Source organism: Gymnoscopelus braueri, assembly GCF_963280865.1.
Source record: "Gymnoscopelus braueri genome assembly, chromosome: 7".
NCBI classification, from domain to species: Eukaryota; Metazoa; Chordata; class Actinopteri; order Myctophiformes; family Myctophidae; genus Gymnoscopelus; species Gymnoscopelus braueri.
Window position 1 is genome coordinate 42,651,075 of NC_137608.1, and position 15,328 is coordinate 42,666,402.

At 40.1% G+C, this 15,328-nt stretch overlaps 1 protein-coding gene across 3 annotated transcripts; it reads left to right on the top strand.

Moving 5' to 3' along the window:
• Window positions 1-1,051: 1,051 nt before the first annotated feature.
• Window positions 1,052-11,209, top strand: dpp7 (dipeptidyl-peptidase 7). 3 transcript variants are annotated; one of them, XM_080434376.1, is made up of 14 exons: window positions 1,052-1,203; window positions 1,737-1,869; window positions 1,994-2,133; window positions 2,615-2,778; window positions 3,264-3,399; window positions 3,911-3,992; window positions 4,208-4,374; window positions 5,093-5,153; window positions 5,909-6,027; window positions 7,123-7,279; window positions 7,810-7,874; window positions 7,953-8,023; window positions 8,139-8,226; window positions 10,753-11,209. In XM_080434376.1, the coding sequence occupies exons 1-14, from the start codon at window positions 1,111-1,113 to the stop codon at window positions 10,858-10,860; spliced, it is 1,584 nt and encodes a 527-aa protein (XP_080290502.1). In that variant the 5' UTR covers window positions 1,052-1,110; the 3' UTR covers window positions 10,861-11,209. The 3 variants fall into 3 exon arrangements, with proteins under 3 accessions (XP_080290502.1, XP_080290503.1, XP_080290504.1); XM_080434377.1 differs by having other exon boundaries at window positions 10,771-11,209; XM_080434378.1 differs by lacking the exon at window positions 10,753-11,209 and adding an exon at window positions 9,789-10,731.
• Window positions 11,210-15,328: the final 4,119 nt, after the last annotated feature.

A 15,328-nucleotide genomic window follows, 5' to 3' on the forward strand; every position in this document is an offset into this window, starting at 1 on the left:
ATCAATATAAGAACATTATGTTATGTAAAAAATAAAAAATCTAAAATGCCACCGGACAAGGCCAAGTCTTGCCACGGACTGTCACATTTTGTCTGTGCGGACACATTGATGACCCCTGCTCCCATCCCTTTCAGCAGCCTGTTGGTCAAGTCCAAAACCACCTCTCCTCCCATGATTTTGCGTTTAGCAGACTCTCTTATCCATGCTGCATCTGACCCTCAATATCTGCATGGATACAGGAGGAGGGGGCACCTGATAAGTCTGGGCAAAATCTGGGGATTTTTTTCCCTAAATGTGAAAAAGTAAAGAATAAAAGTATGCTTTGGAAAATGGCCTGACATAATGTAATGGCTACATGATTGAACATGCACGGACATCATTATCAGACAGACCTAAATGTAACCTTCAATGTATTGTTTATGCCATAATGACTGGATATCCACAGGTTTTGTAGCAATTTGTAGCAATTGTTGAAATATTGGGGCTTAAATGTCAAATGTTCAGGTATTTAAATCTGCTGTTCAATGGAAACAAGCCATAGTCTTTCTTGGGTTATCCTTTTAGCATTATTTTGTATGAATCTGTACCTCTGTGTTTATTTTATATATATTTTTTAAAGTATTCAATCAATTTATCAATCAATCAAAACATTTTAGTGGTACATTTTATTTTGAAGTCCGACGACCGGAGGACACATGCGTGTATAACTTGACGAGCATGCTGCAGAAAGCAAGGCTATAATTAAGAAGGTGCAGTCAGCTTACGGGACACATGGGAGCTGGCTGGACCAGCTTGTGAACAAACACTGTCTATTTCTGAACGATTGTGTCCTTTGTCAGTTAATCGGTTCAGGAATGTAAAAGAAGACATATCACAGGTTGTTTTCCAATCAATAGTTTTTTGATGTGCAGTGCACACTGTATAATTTTATTGAGGCATCTAAACAGCGGCATATCGTTTCTGTCTGTACCTTTTTTTATGTACCTTGGCAGAAAGCAGGAAGACGGGGAGTCACGTGATATCAGTGAGTTCTATCAGTGGCACAGGCGCAGGCATTTGAAGCAGCAGCTGATCTCTCTCATAACTGAATGCATTCGTAAACAAGTCAACATGAAGTTGTTTCCCTTTGTTTCATTTACCCTTCTGTTGCTTCTCTTTTTCTTGTTAGAGGTGCTACAGGCTCTGCCAAGAAGATATTTACAGGTAGTGTAATGTTTCTTAGAATGTTGTTGTTGTTGTTGTTTTAACATTTTCCTTCCCTTTGGGTAGGAAGTGGGTAGTATGTACTTATCAAAGTTGAAACCCCATATCAGCATTACAGTTACTGAGAAATGTCTACTGGAAGCTTGTTAGCATTCATGTTGTAACAATTCTAGCCTTGGACCAAGACTGTCATTGTTTTATTGAGTCTGACATTAATGTCAGAGTCAGACTTCATAAAATAAATCTATGACTGTCTTGGTCCAAGGCTATAACAATGCTAAAGGAATGGTATATGGTTTTTGATCCGCTAGCAGATTAAAAAGTACCTTGGGAAGGTAGCCTTGTTTGAAGACCATCATAGATGTATTTTATCGAGTCTGACTTTTACTTTCGTATCTATCATAGATATGCAAATGTCAAAATACATCTATGATAGTCTTGATCCAAGGCTATTGGGAAGTGTGATCAAACCCAAGCATAAAATTCTGAAATAATCCATTAACTGTCATGTCACCCCCCTTTTCTTTTTACAGTCCCATGGGGGCCACAGATTTAAGACAGACCATGAACCCAAGCTCACAGAGAAATACTTCACTCAGACCCTGGACCACTTCAACTTTAATAGCATGGGAAATGGCACGTACAACCAGCGTTACTTAATTACAGGTGAAGTCTCTAACATTAAAACATTTTCTTTCGTGGACGTACTGTGGAAGACAGCAGAAAACATACAACTTTGCCTAGTAATTACACTCCTTACAAAATAAATGGTGTTATCTTTCCTATTTAGACGAATATTGGAAGAAAGGCTATGGGCCTATTTTCTTTTACACGGGCAACGAGGGCGACATCTGGGATTTTGCTCTCAACTCTGGATTCATCACAGAGCTGGCTGCACAGCAGGGGGCCTTGGTCATATTTGCTGAACACGTAAGGCTGCCATGTGTGTCTGCTCTGCTACGCAGTAAAAACTTAATTTTAACTCTTGACAGTGTACAAATTTACATTGAGTAGACCGGTATTGCAAACAAACAATTGGCAACTGTATTCTAAAAATCTATTCAGCTGATTTGATGTGTTAATGTCATAAAAGAAGAACACATGCTACATGTTTATCCGAGAAACATCAAGTATATAGTCACCACAAAGTCGTGAGACTTATTTCCATTGTGGTCCTCAAAGCTGCTAAAACCATGATCAAACACACAAAAAAAGTAGGAAGTTTCCTACATTGTCTGTTTGAGTCACATGAAACTCATGACCAGAGAAGCACTTGTGGCTGTTACTCAATATGTGCTCATAATATCCTTCAGCGTGTCATTCAAGCTGACTTTATACACTACAATGGACGGTGCATGCATGTGTACTTGATGCCTGACCAAAGTTGACACCGTCTCACCCCCTCTGACAGAGATACTATGGCAAATCACTCCCTTTTGGCCAAGAGTCCTTCAACATCCCAGAGGTTGGCTTGCTGACAGTGGAACAGGCACTAGCTGACTTCGCTGTTATGATCAATGAGCTGAAATTGCAACTAGGTGCCACAGAATGTCCTGTCATTGTATTTGGTGGCAGGTAAGAACTCTCATGTTTTTAAAATATGATGCCACACTAGATATGAGTGTGCCGTTATAGTCATTTTCATTGTATTGACAATTACACAATTCCCAATTAAGGAAAAGTCTCCAGGAAATGATTCTCTTCAAAATTAGATGGCATTGTAATTAGCCAACTCGGCAATGAACCTATTTATTTATATTTATATGTAATCCTGGTATGAGAAGAAAAGATGAGCCTATATTGATGCAAAAATAGACCTTTTTTAAATAACAAAGTTGTTACGTATCTCTCTGATTCAATGCCTATTGTTTTGGCAATGCACAATGAGACGCCAGGTAGCTCGAGACGATATTTACTGTATGTAGACGCTGTGACGGTTTTGAAGAGCACAGATGCCCTCCACCATAGTGCAGTGTTCTTAACCCCTTCTCAAAGCAAGAAAATGTCTTTGCAATCAAATGATAATCGTTGAATGATTCTTTCTCATCTCTCCGCTCCAGCTATGGAGGAATGCTGTCCGTCTATATGAGACTGAGATATCCCAACATAGTAACCGGGGCTCTGGCTGCTAGCGCCCCCATCTTATCAACGGCAGGGATGGGAGACGCCGGACAGTTCTTCCGGGACGTTACGTCTGTGAGTGGGAACAAGTGTAAATAAGAGGAATAAGACATATATAATGGCGTTTTACTGTATATTAAGCTGTTTCTTAACCACTTAAACCCTCCATTCTTAGTAAAAACGGACCTGAGTCGCAACTATACTTGGACCGCTTTTTTCTCCGTCTACACCAAATCTCCTTGCCAAAAACGGACCTGAGTCGCAACTATACTTGGACCGCTTTTGTCCCGTCTACACCAAATCTCCTTGCCAAAAATAGCCGATCTACAAGCTCAAAACACACGTGTTGTGAGCTTGTAGATTGGCTATTTTTGACCAATGTTCTCCTGACCGTAATATTTTGCAAATGGGCACATTTTGTGGTGAAACTGCTCAACTACAAATACATACAGAGCACAGTATATATAGTCTTTGTGTTTGTGTGTGTTCTTATCTACAAGTTCTAAATGGAAGATGAATTACTTTGAGAATGCTGTATTATCTAATAATAAAAATAATGTTTTTGCCTGCTGAATTTCCTCCAAAGGATTTTGAGAACTACGCCCCAGAATGTAAAGATGCAGTGACCGGAGCCTTCCAGCGTCTACAGGACCTGGCTGAACACCAAGGTAAATGTTTCAATGAACTGAATCCCTGTCAGGACAATGGGGCAGCTGTTGATTCATGCATGACTTAATGGTAAATGTCCAGCATTTCTATATAAATAGTGCCTAAATTAAATGGCGTCATATGCCATACACAGCATCTCCAAACAGTGGCACAGAAAACATGCAGGAGGAGGGTATAGAAAATGAACACTTTCATGGTATCTGACTTTCCACAGATTACAGTCGTGTCCAATCGGAGTTCTCCCTGTGCAAGCCCCCCTCCTCTCCCAAGGACATCCACCAATTGAAAGGTCTGCTGAGGAATGCTTTCACCCTGATGGCAATGCTGGACTACCCATACAGTACACACTTCTGGGGAAACTTGCCAGCCAACCCAGTCAAGGTACAGGAAATAAATAAACTGCAACTCATGCACCTTTTTTCAGGGAAGAGTATAATTATTTCAGCTTTCAAAATGTGTCATGCACAGCAGCTTTTAGAAGTGGTTGTGGAAGTGGCTTTACAAGCAATACAGCAGTAAGAAATAAATTACAAGACTGACCATGAAAATGTCAGACATGAATTACAGTATTAAACAAGTTTATATAAGTCACTATAACGATAACTAACTGTATCCGTCATGATTGTTTTTGTTCTAGTTGTGGTTTAGACTCAGCCATCTACTTGAGTTAGAATGATTTTTAAAACTATGTCTTTATATACCGTAGTTACAGTATAGTTATATAGTACTTGGTGTGAACGACCCATAAGAAAGTAAAATAGAATGAGGATAAAATGACTATAATCTAAGACGGTGGTTCTGGAAGTAGTGTCCAGGGGCACCCCAGGGTGCTTGAGGGGGTTCCAGGGGGTCCCCGGCAAAAACGTGTTTATATTCAGTAGTGTCAAGATCAGTTTAACCACTTAAACCCTATCGGATATTTGAAAATATCTGTCTATTTTCAAAAAGGCTTGAATTTTAAAAATGTTATTAGGAATATTTCTGAAACATTTTAACAACACAAATCTATATACTGTATGTGTGGGTCCTTGACATGAAAATGTCAGAGAACCACTGAAGATGCCATAGCTTGTTTGAATCTTTTAATCTGTGTTTCCAGGTGGCATGTGACACAATGTTAAGTGGACCTGATCTGCTGGAGAATCTCAAAAACACTGCAGGTAAAATGATTAATGAAATCAAAATTATGTATGATTTAAAGTTTAACCACTTGAACCCTAGCATGTCTATTCTGTGGCTAACCTGTGAAAATAACAAATAACAACAATAACTTCAAGCTCACAAGGTTTTGTGGCGTGCTGAGAGCTTGTAGATCAGCTGTTTTCGAAGAAATTTATTGTGCGAAAAGCGGGGGGGGGCTAGTATAGAGCCCTTAGCAATACGATCAAGATAGAGTTTAAGTTATCAATGAAAGGATGCTGTCTAACTTCAAAACCTGATTTTCTTACCTGCTCTCTACTGAATCGACTATTTATTTTCCTCTATTTTCTCACCTCCACTCCACAATTTGAAATGCATAATACCCATTCAGATGATTTTCATATCAGTGCACTCTAGGGGGCACTAGTCTGCTTCCTTCAAACTCAGGAAGTGATTGCAAGTTTAGTTTAGTGAGATACTGTATGTCCTCCACTTGGGGTTAAAAACAGCTGACACTCTTATCCAGAGTCAGTTTCAAAAGTGTAATATTTTAGTAAATGGCATGAACCCAACAACAAACGACAGGATAAATGATAAAGTAAATAGAGTGCAAAGAAAACTATAGTGCTACAAAGTAACTTGGATGGATAGGAGACAAGACATGCAGAACTATAGCTTGTATGAACATGACGCAACACAGTATAAATCAGACTTAACAGTGAATCTTCTTATGAACAGTGAACATTTGTAAAACCTTTCAATGGCTTCCCTCTAGGAATAGTGTACAACTCTACAGGGGACCTGAAGTGTTTTGACCTGTATTCTTTGTATGTGGAGTGTGCTGATCCTACTGGCTGTGGGCTGGGATTCAACAGTCTGGCTTGGGACTACCAGGTACTCAAAAGGCTAATTTATACTTTGTCATACCATAGTGTCAGTCACCAACAATACAAGAAAAAAAATCAACCATTATATTTCTTTTGGGGTTCAGGGACTTATTATTATTTGAGACCACAGTATAGGTATTTGGGGGCATGGTAGAATAAGCCATTGTGTTGAAGGTGCAGACAACATTAGGGTTGGGATCCTTTAGGATTTTAATTCCTTAAAGGTTCTCTTTAACGATTCCTATATTTCGAAAATCTATTTAATTTTGGCCCTTCCCTTCATTATAGTTTTTGATAAACAAATTCAATGATAGATACAGTATTGCATACATATTATTGTAGTGGTTCTCAAAGTGAGGTCCAGGGACCTTCTGGGTTACTTGAGGGGGTTCCAAATGGACCCTTACAGGTCTGTAACTCTGAGAGTGTACAAATGGAACCAAGTGGACCCTTATGGTTCCATTTGAGAACCACCGGTGTTGTAATTATATAGCAGACGTTTAGTCTACGTAGCAGCTTTGACAGTGTGATAAACCGGTTTCGTTCAGCATTTGAAACTGAATGTATGCAGTGATATAATTTTCTGTCCTAGAGCAAAACTATGGTTGCGTATTGTAGTGCAGAGACCTGCAACAACCACCATATATGTCCAAATATTAGTTTTTCAAGCTCACCATCCACAAAAAGGAGCCAAATCCGCCCAAGAAGCAGCTTTGTTTGCACCTTCAACACACTCACGTGACGTCAATTACCTTCCCCTGTTCGCACGTTCTAGGGCGAGCTAAAATAATCCAGGTATTTAATAGTTTGTTGGAATTTGCAGGATTTCAAAAGTATGGGAGAGAAAATGCTTAGTCCTGACTAACAAGTCTGCACTTTTGAAGAAGACTGTACTCTCGTTTGATATTTATCACTGTGAAGGATAATCCTCAGATATTTGACAATATGGCAGAGTTGACCGCTGCCATCAGCCTATTGAAGGCTGATCCCAAATCATTAAATCCTCTGACAAAATCTAAGTCACTTAAAAAAGCATGGAGTTCTGTTATAGGAACCCTGTGAGCACCACAGTGCATCTTCTAACCTCCTTTTGTGGTTGCAGGCATGTACAGAGATTGAGCTCTGCTACAACAGCAACAATGTGACGGACATGTTTCCTCCCATGCCCTTCACGGAGAGGGACCGCGAGGCGTACTGCTCCAAGCGCTGGGGCGTGATCCCGCGACCCGGCTGGCTCAAAACTCAGTACTGGGGAAATGGTGAGTGCTGCTGTCTACAAGCACTACAAACATAACCACTAAAGCCCTGTATAATTTGTCATACAAAACACAGCCCATTTACAATATCATAACTTGTCGTGGTCTGACACGTTAACAACTGTTGCGTTGTTAAAATGTTTCGAACCCATTCGAAATATTTCCCTTTTCTTCCAAATGCTTTTGAAAATAGCAGATCGACAAGCTCACAACGCAAAGCTTTGAGCTTGTAGATCTACTATTTTCAAATACTGTAGCTGATGTACTGTATAGGGTCAAAGTGGTTAAACTGATTGAAACTGCTGTATTAAAACCCATTTAAACCGAGAAAGCATCTGTGTCATTTTAGGTTTTTGCGTTGGCTATTCAAAAATAGCTGCATTGAATAAAACCAGACATTTTAGACTAGGTTCTCGTATAAAAGTAACTTGTATGTTTATTTTAAACTGTTGTCCCTTTTTGAATTTGACTCTATGTGGAAAGGTAGCATCACATCATCTTCTATTGTGAAGCCTGTGCTTCTTCCATTTCAGACCTCTCCACAGCCAGCAACATAATCTTCTCCAATGGAGATCTGGACCCATGGGCAAATGGAGGGGTAACATTTACACAAGCAACTTTGTTTCATCAAACATTAAATTAAGCAATCTGGGACTCAGAGTTTTTTTCCCATTAGGTGCGGAAGTCCTTGAGCACATCACTGATTGCAATCAACATACCAGAAGGAGCCCACCATTTAGATTTGAGGTAAAGTTGGGCTTATCTGCTCATAGATTATTTAACCAGACAGTGATTTTATGCTTCATTACATAGAATTTATTTTGGATGATAATGTCTCCCCATGTCATGCTTTTTCATTCAGAGAATCTAATGACGCTGACCCAGTGTCAGTAATAAATGCCAGGAAGACGGAATCAGATGTCATTGCCCAGTGGGTGAAGATGGAAAGAGTGAGATTACGGTCATTTTAATGTGGCTTAATTTTCATGAATGACTGACACAAGCATATTTACTTATTTTTACAAAATTAAAGCGAAATCCAGCGTTTTATTGTAAACCAGGGGCCTATTTCACGAAAGCAGAATTAGGGGTTAAGCCTTAAATATGACTTAAATATGACTAAAACTAAATGGAATTTTATTCAAAAGACTGACTAAAACTGAATCAAAATGTGCTGATAAAATCAACACTAGTTCATACTGTAGGTTTGCCATGACAATAGTCACAGGCCTGGTGTGACTATTGTCATGACGGTAACAGGATAGGTGGGCACTAGGGACATCTGGGCACCTCTAGTATGTAAAATTAGCTATTTTGTCCAAAATGTTAAAAAATTCAATATTTGAAAAATGGTCTTAAGGGAGAAGTGAAGTTCTCACTAACTATAAACCCATTGTTTCAGAGGACAGATAGACACTAATATAACAAATATAATATAATATAACACTGCATAACTATAAATTCCACAAACCTCATATTTTGTCATCTGGACTTTACGAACCAAGAGCAGCCTAGTTATTTCCAACAGCTAAAAAAAAATCTATAATACCAGATACAGTATAATACCATGTAAACAATCTTAGATTAGATGTAGGCCTATTTGAGAGTGCAGAGGCATAACTGCTTTGACGCATGTCACATTAACAAGCGTCAACGAGCATCAGCTGACACACAACACCTCCCCTCTGCAGTGCTGAAACTCATTTCTCTCCAAAATATCTTGAATATGACGGAAGACATGATTAATAATTACTGTGATTATGATAAGCTTTACATTTCCTATCATACACCATACAGTAAGAACTCCTATAACTTTCACCGGCAAAAAAAAGAAAGAAAAGAAAAACAATTAAACAAATATTACGATACAGTATGACATCTTGACAATACCTATCGTCACATTTTAATACCACGATAGGCTATATTGTGGGACAATATATCGTGACACTCCTATAGGCGGGGAGGGTTAATCTTTGTTTTTTAATCACTTGGGGAGGGTCATTGATTTTTTTTTGGTCAAAGGGAGGGTCATGGCATTTTAGATCAGGGCACTATACATTTTCTCCAGGGGTACCCTTCTTTAAAAATCGACCTGTCCCTAATTGCATGTACTTCCAACTTGCATCGTTCTTGACTTTCATTGTTCTCAAAGTCACTGGTCTAGTGTATAAAATGACAAAACTCGGATCAGTGTTTATTTTTTGTTTTTCATTTGTTTACAATGATTGGCAAAGGTAATATCATAGTTCCCTAACCGCACAATAAGAAACAGGGATTCTGTCGCGGACGCACATCTTATAATTCAAATAGTAAAATCTTTTGACATGGCATAATTATTTCCAAAAGACACTGAACTGAGATTTGTAATTGCATTGGAAGAATCCACTTTGTTCATGTCTGTTTGTGTGCTTAAAGGACGACTTCACCCATTTTCAACCTATCTTCGTATAATTGGTCCTCACTAATGCTCATTATAATATGGTAATGTTTTTGTCTATTCACTCTGTGTCAGGAGGGCTGTGGATAGTTCAGAAACCCGCCTACCAGTGACATCATCGATGGGGAATCCAAGCTAATAGAAACGTCAGGCTTTCTATTCCTGGAAAGTTAGCATGCTATAATGGAAGCCATTGTTCTCACGTTAATAAAAATCGATCGAAATAAAAACATTGAAATCTTGTTTGAAAAAGAAAATCTGCCAAACGATGATGTCACTGGTAAGCAGGTTTCTGAGGTGTACACAGTCCTCCTATGAGACACAGACCGTGTAGAAATAAATGAACATTAGTGAGGACCAATTATATGAAGATAGGTTGAAAATGGTCTTTTAAAGTGTGATGTGCATTTTAAGTCAGTGAGGAGAAGATTTTGGAGGATTATTACGTTTTAATTTTTTACGGCACAAGTTAAACTAAAGTAGTAACAACATGCCAGTTAACTACACAACTCAAACCTCTATCAAAGTTGAATTGTACTTCAACTATAGTTTGAGCATCAGTGTTGGCAGTGCTGAGGGAGGGGAGTGTGTTTCTCTTTCACTATAACACACTCCGTTATTACAGCTGGTCAAAGAAATTAACCTGCAAACTGCCACTGGACGTTTAAAGTTCACTTTGTTTAGGTGCAGAGAAGCTAATGAAAGATCCTTTGCTGTATGCAGGGGTTCCCCAAATAGCCATAGCTTCTGTCTGTGGCCCCTCTATTGCGAAATGGCTTTAAAAAAGTAAGAAAAAAAAGTAGTGAAAATAGCCAATCTTTCGCGATTTTCAAACTGGAGAATGTTTGACAATAATGATATGGCCAAAATAACGACGCCAGCTTGAAAGTAATTAAACTGCACAATAATCTTATGAATTGACTTTGCCCCCGGGCAGCTGGTAGCCCCCACCAAACCTGTGGCTGTAGGCTACTGCACTGCACGTGTCAGCCTGTGCAAGTGCGTCCATGCTCCATCATCTTTATCCCTTTGTCTTCAGCATACCTATTCCCCTCAGGACCTTGTCCACTCTGGGGATCAGCTTTTCATGGAAGTCCCACAGCCGGGTGTCAACGTGCAGCTGCTCTATGGTCAAGCTGCCCCGTAGAGCAACCCGGACGTGAATGATCCGACACATTTCTGGAGGGACCTTGAATGTATCCCCGAAGTTCTTGAGCACTTCGTGTACTGATATCTGCTCCACCATCCTGTTATGCACGCACACACAAAATAAATCAGACGATTGCCACAGCTGATACTGCTCATGTTATGTTCATATCTGATACTATGCTATAGAGCTCTAAATGCATATTTGACAGCAACAATGTTTTTGCTCTGTGGTCTTACACTTTGAGACTGGAGGATTAACGTACAGTAAAATTTTATTTGAATGTATTCTCATTCATTACAACAGTCCTTTTTGTACAGAACGTTTATTATTAAAGTATTTGCAGATAGGTGTTGTGTCACCACATTGTACTGACTTGGAAAAGTCTTATAGCATAACTTTCGAGTTGATCTATCTATAGCCTTTGTAGGCGACATTTGGCGACATTTGGCCGCCTACTGTACCTTGGCTGAACTATCATCTTGTATGGGTGGTATATTGTTCGGTCTGGCTCTTCTCTATAGATGTGCTCCAGAATATTTATTCCTGGCACCCCTTCCCACTGGGGCAGGTGGAACTTTGCACTGGGCTCAAAGTGGTGCCATGGAAAGATGTGATTCTCAATGAGGAACACCCCAGCCTATAGGATGGAAGAATAGGGCATTGAAAATGAATAGAAGATCAAATCGAAATTAATATCTATATGTGATTATTATGCTATGAAGTAACATGTGAGAAATGACTTCAAAGCAGAAGGCCCACAACACTCCAGGTTAAATAAAAGTGTTAAGGTGCACGGCTCAACAATGTGATGAAAGTAAGGAAATAGCCAGCACGCAATAAATGTCCTTTTTCACATAGTTTAAAAAAATATATGTGTGAAAAGGATGTAGCATGTAATATCTAAATGTATTGTCTCTCTTTCAAACCAATTATTAGTGCATATCCGCATTTCCACCCACCAGGGCCCTGTTCCTCAAAAGGTGAATTAACAAAGCCTGGCCTTAAGCCAAATCAAGGCTTGACAAAGTCGGGTCCGAAAAGCCTCGTTTGTTCCGTTCCTCAGACGCCAAGCCAGGCTGAAAAGGAGCAACTTTGTCGAGCTAGACCTTGTCAAGACAGGCTGTGTCCAGCCAGGATAATGAAGCCAGGCTGAATGGGCGGGGATTCGCCGGCGACGTATTTCTATAAAAGACCATGAACTCGAGCACAGATTCCTTGAACTTGACCAATCACGGAGTCCAAAACCAGAGCAGCGTTCTTCTCTGTGGCTGAATAGCAGCACTGCAGCAGCTCATGAAATCATACAAGGAAGTAAAATGTATTTAAGCAAGAAAGGAAACGCGACCGCAATAAATATATCCAGGGAGAAAGCATGGCAAAGTATTGCACACACACACAGTGTGTGTGTGTGTGTGTGTGTGTGTGTGTGTGTGTGTGTTTGAGACGGACGGGCAACGGGACGAACGGGAACGGGGGGGGGGGGGGCAGTGTACTGCGACGGGGGCCACAACGGGACAGGACGGGACAGGACGGACGGGGGGGGGGGGGGGTTGACCGCGACGGGATGAGCGGGGGGGACGGGACGGGACGAGACACGCAATAAATAACCCCACATTTGCAAGACCACTTTGGTAGAGGTTTGGGTTGTGTAGTTACCTTGCCATCATGATGTAACTCCAAAGGTGGACAAGAAATAAAAAATAATTTCTCCATTGACTAGAAATTGATAATTTAAAATATGCTCCTCATTGACTTACAAAGAGGCTCCTTTAAACCCTTAACTAATAATTTATATATATATATATATATATATATATATATATATATATATATATATATATATAAATTATTAGTTACGGGTATATGTGTGTGTATGTATGTGTCAGACATTTTTTATAATATTAAAAAAAAAATGGAATATATTATCAAACATCTAACAACAAGATGAACTATAGTGTTAACTATAACAGAGTGACAATTACATATCACATGAGTCATTGTGAAACAATTATGATTATGATTCATGGTCACACACTATTTCAGTAATTAATTTGATTATATCTTATTGTATTTATTTCATTTTATTTGAATGCAGGGTCATTAAAATGAGTCCATATACAAACACATGTTTTGAATTAACTGTGGAAAAACTTGAAGAACAAGGCACTAGATTAAGTAAGCTTGGCTGTTAGCCTGCTCCTGACCAGGCTAACTTCACAGCTAAATTGCCATGGTAACTAAGCTAGGCTTGCTTCAATTCTCTTTTGAGGAATCGGATAAGGCTAAACTTAGCCAGGGTGAACTGGCTAAACTAATCTTCAAGATAATTCACCTTTTGAGGAACCGAGTCAGCTCTAATCCTGGCTAAATTAAGCCAGGATAGGTGGAAAAGCCAGGCTTTAGCTCTAATTCACCTTTTGAGGAACAGGCCCCAGGTCAGGTAGGTTATTGTGGGCCAGCAATGTTCGGAATTCGCCAATCAGGAATATGAAAATTCGGACGGATCCGTCTTGATCACTTGACTATATAGATACTATAATATGTACCGTTTTGCGTGATGTTTGGACAAAATTTGTAGGAGTAATTATTAAATAAGAATTAGGGCAATGTTAAAAGGGTGGCATTTGTTCCTCAACGTAGTGCGAATCTGCATGCAAAGTTTCACCGCAATCGGATGCTGCGTTCATGATTTGCGTCATTTTGTTGGCAAAACGGGCCACTCCGGCAAACTTTAGATATCAATTTTAGCCAATCAGGATGGAATATGAAAAATAAAACAGATCTGTCTTGTTCACATGACTATAGCGATCATGTGTACTGATTTGCGTGAAATTTTGATAAAATCTGAAATGAGTAATATCTTCCTTTTTTTTTTTTTACATAAGTCGGCCTCCTGGTGGCGCCTTAAAAGGCAGATGTGAAAAATGCAGGGTAAGGATTTTTCCTTGGCCTCTAGGGAGTGTGCATACAAAGTTTTACACAGATTGGCGCAGTTATAGATAAAAGCACGAATCGGCCTGTTATAGCGTGACCATGTAGCTGATTCGAAAAATTTCAAGTGGCATATCTGCCTAGTGGGAATGTGCATGCAAAATTTCACGGAAATTGCAAGCTGTGTTCATGCATTGAGGCATTTTGTTCAAAACGGAGCACTCCTGCAAACTTTGGAAGACAATCTTAGCCAAACAGGATGGAATATGGAAAATCTGTACACACATCCATAGTGAGCCCCTACCTTCGGTTGCTGCTGTTGGAGCTGGTCCATCAGAGATACAAGGCTGTTCTGATGATATGGTACTATTATCTCATCTATGTCATTCAACAAGACATAACGAGAGCGGCTCATGTATCTGTATACACACTCATTGAGTGTGGTCAGCTGGCCAAAATAATGCAGGTCGCCTCCATACTGTGAGTATTGCCATCCCCGTGACGGTTGGAGGTGCTTGTCTATAGGCCAGGAAACCATCTCTACGAAACCCTCCTGGCTGTAACTGTGCAGCAAGCGGTCAAGATCTGGACCACAGCTGGTGTTGTAGACCACCACTCTGTCCACGCCCAGCAGTCTGGGGTAAGGTGAGTTGCGGGTCATCACGTGAGGTTCCCAAAACAAACACAAAGCAATTCTGTCAGCATTCAGTGTGTTTATTTTTTCATACATAAATGCTTTACCATGCACTCAGCTCATAAACACAAATGCATGAAAACCAGTAGGCTTTTTACTATTTAACCACCAGAATTCTGGGCATGTCATAATAGGTGAACATTCAGAAAAAAATAGCAGATCCACAAGCTTGATCTTGTAGATGGGCAATTTTCAGGGAAGATATTTGGTGTAGATGGAGAAAATGAGGGGGCCATGGATAGACCCCTGGGGGACCCCAGCTGTCAATTAAGTATATAGGGTTAAGTAATCTTGTGTGGCCAGACAATCATACATCTCCAACTACTGATAAGTCTGGGGAAATCTAAATGAAACGTGTGGGCTTGAATGGCAGAGAAAACCAGCACTAACAAACCTACGCCCACTGCTTTGACAACCAATCCTGAATTCCTGATACCATCCCAATATGAAGGATCGACCTAAAGTCTTTGCATTGGTTCTGCAAGGCATATTTTCAGTTTTAGCCCATTCATTGAATTTAGATTTAGTCACCAGATGTATCAGCAGGTGGAGATCTCTGTTCAAGTGTGGGAGTCGGGGTGTGAGGGGGTGGGGGGGGCTTTCAGGTAGGAGTTGCTTGCTAGGGTTTAAGTGGTTAAAGGGGCTGACCTGTACATCTCCAGTGTCTGTGTGAACTGAAGCACATTGTTGTAGTCTCCGAACAGGGTGGAGATGCAGACCGTGAAGTCAAACTGGGGCTTTCTCTCCTCTGTCCCGCTGCTCTCCAGGTTACCTATGGGGAGGAGGTCGTGCTGGTGTGCCTCTATGCTGTATTGGTGAATCGACAGGGTAACGTGGGTA